Raw genomic sequence first — 13799 nt, forward strand, 5'->3', positions numbered from 1 at the left:
GCACCCATATACAGGCTCCTCTGCACTCTTGCATGATCAGAACGCGCTCAACCAGTGACATGTGCCATTTGTGGCACCCAAAGGGGGCAGTTTGGAGGCAGACTAGATGGCACGTACGCTCATCCCACTGACGCGAGTGGTAGCCAGTAATGGAACCCCCGTGTAAGTGGGGATTCCCCTGTACGCAAACAGAGGAGAATAAATCCATATATAAGTTCATGAAAGCTGGCCATAGTGTCTGCATAGCAATGGATTCCAGGTGATATTACAAGCTGGCTCAGTTTGCCTACCAATGGAATTCCCTTTCCCCTGATTTAGTTATCTTGACTTCCCTCACTTTGGGTTAATAGGAAATTTGGGAAGACATGAGGTTTCGCAAGTTAGTTGCATTTTCCTTTGTCAACATTTTAAAAAGAAATATACATACGTAGCATTGGAACTATGTATTTACACTTCCAAAATTGAAACAAAAAACTTCTTTATCTTGATCCTTGACTAATTTTATCAGTAGCAACTCAGTATACCTTAAACAATCTTCATCTGCACGATCCAGCCTACTTGCTTAAATGCTTTGCATGATGACCTATGTTGGGTTCTTCCTGTTTCCATTCATTGTCACTTACGCAAGGACTCATGCTCACACACTTCCCCTCTGCTACAGATCCACAAACTGTCCACAGCCAGGGCAGGGAATTACATTTGCTTCTTCCCCATTTTGACTCCTGACTTCTCCTCTGTGGGGTTAGTAGATGTGGAATCTGGGGGGAATCTAGTTTGTGCATTTTTTAAAAAACCCAATTCTTGTCTTGTGATGCTCTAAAAATGTCTTTTTGCATCAAGTGCCAGAATGTATGTGGGAATGCAAATTTATATGTGCATCAAATTGAAAGCAATATAATGCAAATCAATAACAAAATATTGTGGCACCTTAAAGACTTAAGAAATTGATTATAGCAGAAGTGTTCATGGACTGGAGTCCATCAGATGTAACTGATGGAGTGGACTGGAGTACACAGAAGCTTATCATGACATAATAAATTGAGTTACAATGTCACCTGGTTGTGTTTGCTGCACCAGACGAACACCTCTGCCTCTACAGAAGTTTCTGCAATGTGGTAATGATATCCAGACTCAATATATTCATTATGTGTCCAGTTCCTATAGTAATTTGACATGTGCAGTCCAGTGCAGATCTCTCTAGGTCGGTGGGGAACCTATGGTCTTCCAGATATAACTGGACTACATTTCTCTTACATGTTGGGAATTGAAATACAGTAACCCCCAACTTACATGCATTTAACTTGTGTGCATTCAGCTTAACACACTTGGCAAAAAATGTTTTGCTTTTTCAAAAGGGGGGTGCAGAAATGGGGCAGGCATCCATGGGGAAAAAAACACTTTGGCAATTCCACATGCCATTGAACCCAGTGTGTTTTTACTTTTTTCTGATTATGGCTTTAGGCGTGACCCCTGGAGTGTAACCCCCACATAAATTGTGAGCTTGTGGTGCAACAGAATTGGGGGGGACTGACCACAATTTCACCATCGCTCCTTTAGGACTGGGGCAGATAACAATGAAATCTAAAGCCAAAAAATGGCAATCCTACTTTATGTTTTCAGGGCACTCCTCAACAGGCTTACTCAGAAGTAACTGTTGCTGAGTTCAAGTAGATTCCCTAGTAAATGTGTTTAGAATTGCAGCATTACTGCGGGGTAGGGGGGGAGTAACAGGCTACAGTTCAGTGGTAGAGCACCTGCGTTGCATGCATGTGGCCATAGGTTCAGTCCCCAGCAACTTCCCGAAAGGCTGAAGTTCCCTGATTGAAATTGTAGAAATGTGCTGTCAGCATAGGCAATACTGAACCAGATGGAGCAATAGTATTACAGTACTTACTCCATGAAATCAATAGGGCTGTAGACTCAGCTGCAGAGCATCTGCTTTGTGTGCAGAAGGTTCCAGGTTCAATCTCTGGTGTCTTCAGGTAGGGCTGGGATTGTTATCTTTGGAACCTGGGGAGCTATTGTCAGTGTTGACAGTACTGAGCTGGTTGGATCAATGTTCTGACTTGGTATATGGCAGGTTCCCATGTTCCTTACAAACAAATCAAAATACTATCATGTTATAGCTTTGGGAATTCTGTTTCTTACAGTGATTGTGTAAGAGAATTGGGGGCCAATTAGAGAATTGGGGACCATCCTGCTCAATGTGGAAAAATCAGAACAAGAGTGTCCCCAACAGAGGGCTGTTCACTCTCTGCTTGAAGACCCCAGTGAGGGAGTTAGTCCAATTTTTCTACAGAAAAGTTTTACGTAGGAAAGAAAGAAAGGTGTGTGTGTGTGTGTGTGTGTTGCAGCATGGTAAACCAGCACAGACATAACAATTAAGACTTGTTCTTTGGGCTATGGATGAGGTTTCTTGGTTATTTGACACTGTGGCTTTCATTGTTAGGAGATCAATCAAGGATGGAATAAGGAACAGAAAATGCTGAGACATGTTTCAGTCTTATGACTTTAATGCTACACTGATTGGTACCATTACAAACATATCCATCTCACAAAATAGTAGAAGCAAAGACCAAAGTTTGCACTCGTCCATCAAACTTGTTCTAATGCATTTTAAAGATTTGAATTCTCTGTGCCCCCCGCCCAGTTGTCTGGCAAATGCTTCCTGCTGCAGGAGAGGAGAAATAAATTCTTCAGTGCTGTTGTCTCCATACATGGTGTGACATGGGTGTGATGTGAAAGAGAGGTGTGAAAGAGGGTGTGATGCTGGTATTTTTTGGGGGGGGGGCGGGGAGCAGCAAGCATGGTAAGAGAAGCAGACTGGCTTATGAGGGCTGTTATCTTGACATTGCAGGCTGGGCTGGAACTGAAGCTGAGTGGCATATGACGACTGTATAATGCAAGGTAAATGCAATGTCACCTGCTGTTAATATCCTCATGTGGCAGGTTGGAAGAACGTTTAAAACCACTTTCTATTAAAGAGCCAGGGCTAGCCCTACCTTTAAGAGGAGTAGCTGGTGATTTGGGGGTGGGGTGAGAGAGTGGTGGCAAGTGGCTGGCCCTGTGCTTTCTAAGCTATCTTGCTGTCCTCAGGAGCCTGCTGCCCTGTCACCAATGCCGACATAAGCATCAAATGCCAGTTCAATCAGTTTCTATATGTAGAAATACGTCTGTGTGCAAGTGCACCTTCTCGTTCTTCACTTTGAACATCAAATTGTACAGTGGTACCTCGGGTTAAGAACTTAATTCATGCTGGAGGTCTGTTCTTAACCTGAAACTGTTCTTAACCTGAAGCACCACTTTAGCTAATGGGGCCTCCTGCTGCCGCTGCGCTGCTGCTGCACAATTTCTGCTCTAATCCTGAAACAAAGTTCTTAACCTGAGGTAATATTTCTGGGATAGTGGAGTCTGTAACCTGAAGTGTATGTAACCCGAGGTACCACTGTATTGATTTGGCCCTGGGGCTGAGACTGAAGGTGGCAGACAGCAGCTGTCATATAAGTTTTTAAAACTGTTGCTGGTTGAAAGAGAACATTTCAGATGCAGGATTCTGCTGCAAATTCCAGCAGGACATAGACACTAGAACAAAAAAATAAAAAGTTGTCCAGTAGCACCTTAGAGACCAACTAAGTTTGTTCTGGATAGAAGCTTTTGTGTGCATGCACACTTCTTCAGATACGAAAACTTATACCCAGAACAAACTTAGTTGATCTCTAAAGTGCTACTGGACCATTTTTAAATTTATTTTGGCTGCGTCAGACCAACACGGCTACCTGCCTGAAACCAGAACAAATATAACAGGATATAGAGACGTTTCACTTGAATTCGGTTTGCTAACTGTATCCATATGCTCAGGCTGCACACCTGTGGCCACTTGCCTGGGAGTAAGCCCCGCTGAACTCGATGGGGCTTCCTTCCTAGCAGACATGCCTAGGACCGCACGCTGTCAGTCATCTGTACCCATCCCACAACCACGATGAAAACACACTGGGGTACAAAGGCAGTTAATGCATAAAGTTCAGCCAAAAGCAAAACACAGCAAAGTTAAATTAACAACTCCCTCGCAGTTTTCGCTCCGCAGCCAGCACGTAGCGAAATGCAGATCCGGTTCGCTCTATACATTTGCACGCAGAGACAGACACGTTGCCTCACTTGCAGGCGGCGGAACTAAATGAGTCCGGAAGCCGAAGTGGGGGGGGGCCGCTGCCAATTCACTTCCAACCCTACATAGGTCTATGGGCAGAGCGTGTTGCTGATGCAAACGTTATTTAGTTGTCTGCATCTTGCCTGATCAAAGGTCACCCAAACAGCAGGCGAATTCCCATCTGCTGACGAAGGGGTCGCGATAATGATCTAGCCCCTCCACTATCTTCATGACAGCCCATGTATGCGCTTGGATGAGCCGGGCGAGCTGGGAGGAATCGGAGTGCCGCGGAGCGGATCAGGCACTGATATAGTCAGCGCTCGTTAAAGAAGGCCCGACCCGGCGAAAGGGCTTTGCTTGTAGGGGGCGCGCTTAGCGCACGCGCAGTGAGGTGCTCTTGCCCCGTCGTCTCTTCTGCCGACCATGCCGACTGTCAGCGTGAAGCGGGATTTGCTTTTCCAAGTGCTGGGCAGGAGCTACAGTAAGTGCGGAACGGCGGGGGCCGAGGGTGGTGGTGGTGGTTCTCGCGCCAGCGGGGTTTGGGCATCCCTCGATGCCGAGGGAATCTAGGGAGACGAGCTGGGGGAAATGGGTCCAGGATCAGGCCTTGAGAGGCTGCTGGGGGTCCCTGGCAGGGAAAGGGAAAGCAGGGAAAGGACAGGCTCCTGCAGGTCTGTGGGTTGCTGTGGGGTCTGGAGAAGGGAGAGGCTGGGTCCTGGTGGGTGGGTTGTGCGTGTGCCCCAGTCAGCTGCCCAGAGTGGCTGGGGTGTAAATAATATATTTATTATTATTATTATTATTTGTTAAGATGCCTTTAGCTTCGGGTCAGACTGAAATCGCAGGCGTGCCTCTACCTTTCATAGAAGGAATGAAAGAGGTTTGGTTCATTCATTCCACAGCCAAAGGAAGGAAGCATTGAATTCCTGGACTGGATCTGTTCCATAGCTGTCAACGTTTTCATTTTTTTAAGGGAAATTCCCTTATTCCGAATAGGATTCCTCTCAAGAAAAGGGAAAAGTTGACAGCTATGATCTGTTCATGCAACTGTAGGAGTTGGGAAAAGCAAAAGGCGTCTTGCCCAGCCCTTGTTCTCGTAGAATCATAGAACTATAGAGTTGGAATGGTCCCTGAGGGTCATCCAGTCCACCCCTTGCATTGCAAGCAGGCTCAACACCAGGGGTACTTCTCCCATCTTCTTATTTTGAGGTACCAGTGGTTGAAAATCACAGCTGTACATACTTGGAAGTAGGTCGTAGCTTCATGTGCCTTTTGTTGTTGTTTTAGATTCAGATTTGTTTATGGTAGCTGTGGGCTTTCCCATTCTATAATAGAAACTGCACAGGTAGTAAATGTAATTAGCAGAATGAAGAGGGAAAGAGGTATAATATAGAGTGTGAAAAGGAACACAAATGGGAGGTTATATGTAGCTAATAAGCATACTTGTCAACTGGCAATTAGTAACCATATGTTAAATTACTATGGTAGGAAGCACAAAGAGAGATACTATACCAAGTTGCAAAATGATATGTATGGATTACGTATAGATACCTTCAATGTTTTAAGGTAGGAGTGGGAAGTTAGATACTTTGCAGAACTGGAGTTATTAATATACTTTCTGGCCCCTTCTGCAACTGAGCAGGTGAAATCAGTTACCCTTTTCAAGGACTGAACCATTTTGACTTACTGTAAATATTAGCACATGCCAGAATTAATGAAACAAATTCCTTTCCAGCGGATGAAGAATTTGATGAACTATGCTTTGAGTTTGGATTGGAACTTGATGAAATTGTAAGTAATTATTTTTATTAACATATCTACTTGCAAAGACATTTAATTTATGGCATTTGTTGTGTAATCCATCCTACAAAACTTTATTCCTGAATATTTAGGACCCTCTTCAATGAACAGCCTACTAGTATAGTGAAACTATACTTTTAGTACTTTTTATTCCATATAATATTTCCTAAGTTCAGGCTGTAGTTGAACTTGATTATAGTAAGTTAATGACTAAAAGTTCCTCCAAATGGTGAGGTCTGAAAAACCAGTCTGTACAGTATTATTCTTTTGCTGTCAAACTTAATAGTGTGTTAATGAGTAATGACTGCAATTAGTTGTCAGTAGAATTTATAGACTTATTTTTTAAAAAAGTTCTTTGGCTTGTCACTGTTATGTAGTTGCTTCACTATACAAATTTTGCTAAAAATATAGTTGTAACATATTTGGTATTCTGAGTAAAAGTAGTTAGGGTTGTGCTGTCAAACATTTGTATGTCTCTGGCTGGTATAGACAACCATTTCTTTTTAAAACTTCAATACAACTGTGTTTTATTAGTGATCTGCATGTTTGTATGAAAGTCACATTAACCAAATTCATTTTATTTTTCCATATATGTATTACTGATTTCAAAACAGTTTCCTGTGAAGTATGCTTGTTTCATTTCAGACTTCTGAGAAGGAAATAATAAGCAAAGAGAAAGGTGGTGAAAAGGCTGAGGGTGCATCAGAAATCATTCTTTATAAAATTGATGTTCCTGCTAACCGATATGACCTCCTTTGCTTGGAAGGTCTCGTCAGAGGACTTCAGGTCTTTAAAGAAAGGTACCTTAGTATTTGGAGATGTTGCAAACCTGTTTTATTGGTTTACTAATAAGGGCTGAGGTAAAACACTTCCATTTGTTCTATTCCTGAACAGCATTTGTGTAACTAGGCCGTAGATGCTGAAGTTTCTAAAGCAAATAAAGCATATCTACAGAGCACTCCAAATGCACTGCAATGCGTTAGGAAGCAAGAGTATTGACTTGCACACATACTCTTAAGTCCAACTCACACTATTTTCTAACGTTTTCAAGGAAAAGTTGAGTATTATTAGAAACTTGGTGATTTTACTCTGTTGTTCTATTTGTTTTATGTAACTTGTGTTTGCATTCATTGGATATCTGTTTATATTTGAGCAACATTTTTCCTGCAAAATAATGTGTGGATAGTAGCACCCATTATATCTTACACGCATTTCCCCAGCCACTTATTGAATCCAGTAAGACTTACTCTCTAATCATAGAATGATAGAATTGTAGAGCTGGAAAAGACCCCAGGGGTCATCTAGTTCAATCCCCTGAAATGTAGGAATCTCAACTAAAGCATCCATGATGGATGGGCACCCAACCTCTGCACTTTAATACTTTCTAGCAAAAAAAGGTACCAACTGTTTCCAGTTGTGTTTAGATGCTTTAAAATATTGAATAACACTTAAAGTTTGGTTCTATTTATAATATTTAAGGCACAGACTGGTTCTTGTCCTATGTGCATGTGTATGCATAGCTGACTAGAAGGTGGCAGAAGGGAGTTCCGTATTTAGGAGTTGCATATGTTGTTTGGAGAGCAACATGGATCCATGGCTCAGTGCTGTTACTTTTTTTTTGTATATGTGTAAAAATTGTTCTTGAATGTTAATCTCAATGCTTAATATTTTAGAATTAGGGCTCCAAGATACAAGAAGATCACACCACCTAATGGTGAAATTCAAAAGCTGACCATCACCGAAGAGGTAAATAAAACACAACTACATCTCAACATAACACTTCAATGAATATTTGTCATAAGTGATGATGATGGGGCCTCTCTTTAGGAATTCTGAAGTCTATGCTTTATTGGATTTAAAGTAAAATTTGGTGTCAGCCGTACTAAGGCTTTTGGTCACCATGTGTGTCTTCAGGGATATATGCATGTGAGAGGACAAATTAATCTGGATGTCATTTACTGTGAATATTGGCACAGTTTAAACCCCAAGCAAGGAGTTTGTACTGTCTCAGTGAAATGTTCCCTTGATAAAAAGCAAATGTAAAGCATCCTTGAGGGATCCCAGAACTCATTCCGTGGTTCTTTGGATTCTTGCTCCTAGGTAGAGTTTCATGATAGAATATGGTAATTTTTTCTTTGTGGAGTCCACCCCCCAAAGTGAAAATTAATTGCAAGGTATTCTGTGTTTTGGGATTGCTTTCTAGTGGCACAATAGAACCTCCTCCGCTTTGTCAAATTCCCTAATCTTCGTAATGCACCCTTACACATTGCAGACTACTCAAGTCCGTCCTTATGCTGTGGCTGCAGTGCTTCGTAATATAACTCTTGACAAGAATCGCTATGATAGCCTTATTGATCTACAAGAAAAATTACATCAAAATATATGCAGGTTAGTTGGCAATAATGCATACAGTTGAACAAATTACATTGTTGTTGTTGTTTTAAATGATGAATTATCAGTCATTGGCAGCATTCACACATTGTGTAAAACCATATTTAAGCTTCACTATAATGTAAAGGCGGACACACAGCAATCTTGTGTACAGTGTGCAAATCACTGCTGCTTCACTCCTCCCTTGCCATGTTTCTGGGAGCTACATCATGGTTTGCTTTGACATTAACACCCAATCCTGAGCTCACAATTTGTTTTCCTCAAGCAAGCCAGGAGCAGTAAGCCAAGAACAAATGGTTGCTACTGCTTATGGTTTGGTCAGAGAGAGAGAAAAAAGCCATGAGGCTGGGTTCAGATACAGTGATGCCTCACAGCAGCAAGAGTGGGGGACGAGCAACTGGATCAATCTCTTGGAAAAGAAGAAGGTGGTCTTTTATGTTTTCATTATATTTTAAAGCAATTAGCTATTTTTTTAAAAAACAAGGCTAATTGGAGAAGCTTCTTGGATAAATCTTTTTTTTAATGGTCTCTTTTGATATGCATATTATTGTGTAACATTGAAGGCTGTTTAAGACAACTGGACCACTGAGAAGAAGTGATTTAATATTTCCATAAAGATGATTTATTTATTTATTTATAACCCGCCCATCTGGCTGGGTTTCCCCAGCCACTCTGGGTGGTTCCCAACTGAATATTAAAAACACAATACAGCATTAAACATTAAAAACTTCTCCAAACAGGGCTGCCTTCAGATGTCTTTTAAAAGTCAGATAGTTGCTTATTTCCTTGACATATGCTGGGAGGGCATTCCAAAGGGCAGGTGCCACTACTGAGAAGGCCCTCTGCCTGATCCGCCTCTGTGGTATCTGTATTTTTTAATGAGGAATTTCAGGAGTGGGTGGAATCTTCATTGCTAATTTGTCTTGTTTTCATTTTATAGGAAAAGATCATTGGTAGCAATTGGTACCCATGATCTTGACACAATCTCTGGCCCATTTACATACACAGCTAAGCCACCATCTGAAATTAAATTCAAACCTTTGAATCAGGACAAGGAATACAATGCTTCTGAAATCATGGATCTGTACAGGGTAGGTGACTACAAATCTATAAGATTTATCTTTAGGAAAAATGCAAGTCTAGAGACACATTGTTCACAGTCTAGAACAGGGTGGTCTGCGAGGCCTTTTTTGGCAGCACTCAGCGGCATTCAAGAAAAAAAATCTTAAAGCCTTCAAAATATATTTTTGTGTCATTCATGAAAGCACATTTATTTGTGTATTAAATTTGTTTAATAAATTAACTATATTGTTACATGTGCATGTGTGTGTACACACACACACAAAATATTATTTATGTATATTAATATTACATATATTGTGAGCTTTTTAATTTATGATATGGAAATTTAATCCAGTGTGTGTTGAACTACTCTTGTGGCCCACTTGGTATGAAAATTTGGACTGCCCTAATTTGGAAGATCATGCAACTAGTTCTCTGTGTACAATGAGATTTCATCTCCCCCCCCCAATTAGCTCCACATACTACATAGGAAACCAGTTTTGGAACTGATAGGGAGTTTAAGAAAAATATGACTGAAGCAAAATACATGGAAGCACGTTACATTGGTGAACCAAACATCATAATGATGCTCAATTCACATTTTTTTCTCTGGAGAAACTTAAGCATATGGTTTTTCCCTTTTTTTTGTCCTAGGAATGAAACACATCTGTTAGAAGCAGCAGTGTTATGTTTTACGTTTGTTTAAATAATATCATGCTGCTACAACCGCAGGATGATACTGTGGGAATGTTCAGGGATGCAGGAGAGGATATATTGTTTGATTATATCCTTATCCAACTTGTGTTAACAAGTTCCACAATTTCAGCAGAGTAACATTCCCCTCTTTTAAATTTGCAGTGGGTGCGTTTTGCTCAGGCTCGCTAAAGCCTCTATAATAACTGTTCTGGTATTTCCCCCTTATTCCCTCATAAAATATAAGACACGACAGCCTTCTATAAAAGTATAAAAAGAGTTTACTCACATTCTGTTCACAATCAGATCCCAGAAGGCAGACTTAGCTTAGAAAAGTAACATACACTTGGAAACTATTCCATAAGAAGACAGTCCCTTTGTCCTCTCTTGGCTGGAAGCCAAGAGGGCATCTTTAGCTAAGCAGTTGTTGCTTCTTTGATGCATGTGGTGAAAGAGAGAGATATGGCTGCCCTGCCCTTTGGTTTTGTCATTACCTGCACAGCTGAGGCCACACCCACCTCTAGTCACATGCAGAGGAAGTCTGCCCCAGCCCAGAAGGAAACAGGAAGTTTACCTGCTGGCTGGACAATCATTCCTCCCCATGCACAAACATGTTCACTCTAGGAATATTGTACTTGACTGCTCCTGTGTTTCACATCCCACAGATACCTTGCAGTAACTGTTTAGGAAAGAAATGTAAATATTTCTGCTTTATTTGTTTTAGACGGATAGTCATCTGAGGCATTATCTACACATTATTGAAAATGAACCCCTTTACCCAGTTATCTATGATAGGAATGGTGTTGTGCTTTCAATGCCACCGATAATTAATGGTAAGATTGTGCTTTTCTTATTTTGTGTTTATTTATTATTGACTTTCTTCTTCTGTTAGGGTCTGGTGAAGTTCATTATTTTGCTTATACCAATACAGTTATGATATTACCTCTTTGCTGAAACCTGTGTTGCATAGTAACCTTTTCTGTTTTTGAGAGTGTTTTTAATCTATTCTCACAGTCTGATTCTCTCAAATCTATATTAAAAGAAGAATATTAGCTCTGTTTTAAAAGTGTAGAAATCTGAGAAAATGAAATGTATATTGTAAATGTAACAAAGTGTTGTTCAGAAATGTACATATTACCTCAGTATCCCTGTCAGGACCAAATTGTAACTCTAATTTCAGTGTTCAGTTGAGGTGAAGTCTTTGCTGTATGGGGGAAGAAATTGGCAAGGTCTAGAAGCCTGCCCATATTTTAAATAAAAGCACTCCTGCAGCATCAAACAACTTCAAATGTCTGTATCTGTTTTTTCCAGGGGACCATACAAAAATAAGTCTTAACACCAGAAATGTGTTCATTGAATGTACAGCCACAGATCTTACCAAGGTAAATAAGCTTGATAAAGCAGCAAGGTGCTGAACAGTATAATTCTGCTGAAAGTATAATTCTGATTTGCAAAGTAAATTGGAAATGGTTCATCTTTGAAGCTGACCTAAGCTGCTAGCATACATTAATCTCTAGAAATATATATTCGGCAAAGTCCATATGAGAGTTTAGGATGGTGTTTTACAGAGTCACCAGATCCTACAATCTCATAGTTGTTGGGCTGATTGTTCCTCTGGACATTTAATTTTAGAGCGATAATCCACTTGATGCTCTCGTCTGCCAGCCACAGGCATCTACTCACTTCATCTTCAGGAAAATCTGTTGACTTCAACCAATGGGATTGGGTTGGGTAACTCTTTATTGCCTCACTTTTTGGGGTTGAGGGGAGCAGTTAGTTTTAAAAGGCGATACACTGCTTTAGTATCTTATTGTGAGCTAACATTGTAGTCTTGTATTTTAAATATGTACATGAAACTAAACAGTATAAATATAATCTTTCTTAAAGGCGAAGATTGTCCTTGACATCCTTGTCACAATGTTCAGTGAATACTGTCAGAAGCCATTCACGTGAGTTAACCTTTTTAAATATATATATATATTTTGTATTGTTTCTTTTCTCATAACAAATAACCAATAACATTATTAAACAAACATTTTCCAATTTTCTCCCTCCCTGTTGACTTCCCTCAACTACCATTTCTGGTTTGTTACATCAAGTGATACATTCTGCTGTTTGTATACTATAATATGTTTATTTAAATCCAGCCAACGAGACCATTTCTTCTTCTTGTTTTTGCAAATATATTGTAAAAGGTTCCCATTCTTTTTCAAAGTCACTATTGTCCTTTTCACACAATTTGTCTGTTAACTTGGCTAGTTCTGCATAGTTCATCAACTTTTCTTGCCATTGTGCTTTTGATGCTACTTCTCCAGTCTTCCAGTTTTGAGGTAATAAGATTCTTGCCGCTGTTGTAACGTACATAAATAGATTCCATTTTTCTTTCAGCAATTCTTGTCCTAAAATACCTAAGAGAAAAGCTTCTGGTTTTTTAACAAATGTAATCTTAAACATTTTTAAAATTCATTATATATCATTTCCCAAAAGTTTTTAATGATTCTGCAATCCCACCACATACGATAAAATGTACCTTCCCCTTCCTTACATCTCTGACAGTTTTTTTGTTCTGTTCTATACATTTTTGCCAGTTTTACTGGTGTAATGTACCATCTATACATCAGTTTCATGTAATTCTCTTTCAACAATATACAATTCGTAAATTTCAAATTAACTTTCCAATGTCTTATCCAGTCTTCAGATTGTATATCATGACCTAAATCCTGTGCCCATTTAATCATTACTGATTTGACTTCACATGAGTTAACCTTAGCACTTAAAACAAAAACCAAAAATGTTCATGTCTTCTGTATCCCGCATGTTAAACATTGTTTGCTTTTCCCTCCTCCAGTGTTGAAGCAGCAGAAGTAACTTACCCTAATGGAAAAAGCTACAATTTTCCAGTGAGTATTGCAGAAGTGCTGTAACCGGAGCTTTGTTTTCATAAATGCAAACTAATAAATACACATTGATGGACCCACTTTTTGAAAGGAGTCTTTCTCGGCTTGCATGTCTCCTACAGAGCACTTTGGGTATCAACCCTTGTTTGCTCCCTTGCACTTCATAGAGTTCTTTTACTGGGTAATGTTCCAACTATTTCCCCAAAACTGTCCCACTTACCATCTTCAAGTGCAGTGCCAGCCCAAGACACTTTGCTACCTGAAGTGGAGCCTAAATATTTCCCTACAAGGGCCAGTACTTTAAAATGACCTGTTGCACCAGCCTGTGTATTCTGCCACTCCCACCCCTACCTTCATCCTGCCACCACAAGCAGCTTGCTTCACTCTGTCCAGGTAGACTTTCCAACATGCTCTGGATTGTTCTTCTGGGTGCTGAGTGGCACATAACTGCCCTGTAGGTTTTTAATTACGTATGTAGGAGAGTGATACACTTAGAGAGAAAATTGATTTCTATACTTAAAACTCCCTCTCTTCTTTGCAGGAGCTGGCTTATCGTCGGGAAAAGATAAAGCCTGAAATACTGAATAAGAAAATTGGAATTAGGTATGCTAAATCTCTTGGCTCTCTTTGAAGGGTGCACTTAGTTCCATTGACAGCATTTGTCTCACATTTTTAATGTTTGTTAGGTTTATACATTTTTAGGATCTGGTGAGAATATAGAGAGGTGCTTAAATCCTAGAGATCTATATTTTATTATGATATATAACCCACTTTTTGGATATACAGTTAAATATCAAAATACAACAAAAAAA

At 40.1% G+C, this 13799-nt stretch overlaps 1 protein-coding gene across 1 annotated transcript in view; it reads left to right on the plus strand.

Annotated features, from left to right (window-relative positions):
* The first annotated feature begins 4476 nt into the window (after positions 1-4476).
* Positions 4477-13799, plus strand: part of FARSB (phenylalanyl-tRNA synthetase subunit beta) — a 29193-nt gene continuing 19870 nt past the window's right edge. The window contains exons 1-11 of the mRNA XM_081910450.1: positions 4477-4628; positions 5880-5935; positions 6590-6744; positions 7618-7690; positions 8217-8332; positions 9276-9426; positions 10815-10923; positions 11402-11472; positions 11978-12039; positions 12939-12990; positions 13529-13590. Of these exons, the coding sequence (XP_081766576.1) occupies positions 4571-4628; positions 5880-5935; positions 6590-6744; positions 7618-7690; positions 8217-8332; positions 9276-9426; positions 10815-10923; positions 11402-11472; positions 11978-12039; positions 12939-12990; positions 13529-13590 (965 nt within the window). The 5' untranslated portion in view covers positions 4477-4570. The remainder of the gene's footprint in view (positions 4629-5879; positions 5936-6589; positions 6745-7617; positions 7691-8216; positions 8333-9275; positions 9427-10814; positions 10924-11401; positions 11473-11977; positions 12040-12938; positions 12991-13528; positions 13591-13799) is intronic.

The sequence above is a fragment of the Podarcis melisellensis genome (assembly GCF_964234715.1).
Source record: "Podarcis melisellensis genome assembly, chromosome: 5".
Lineage (NCBI taxonomy): Eukaryota > Metazoa > Chordata > Lepidosauria > Squamata > Lacertidae > Podarcis > Podarcis melisellensis.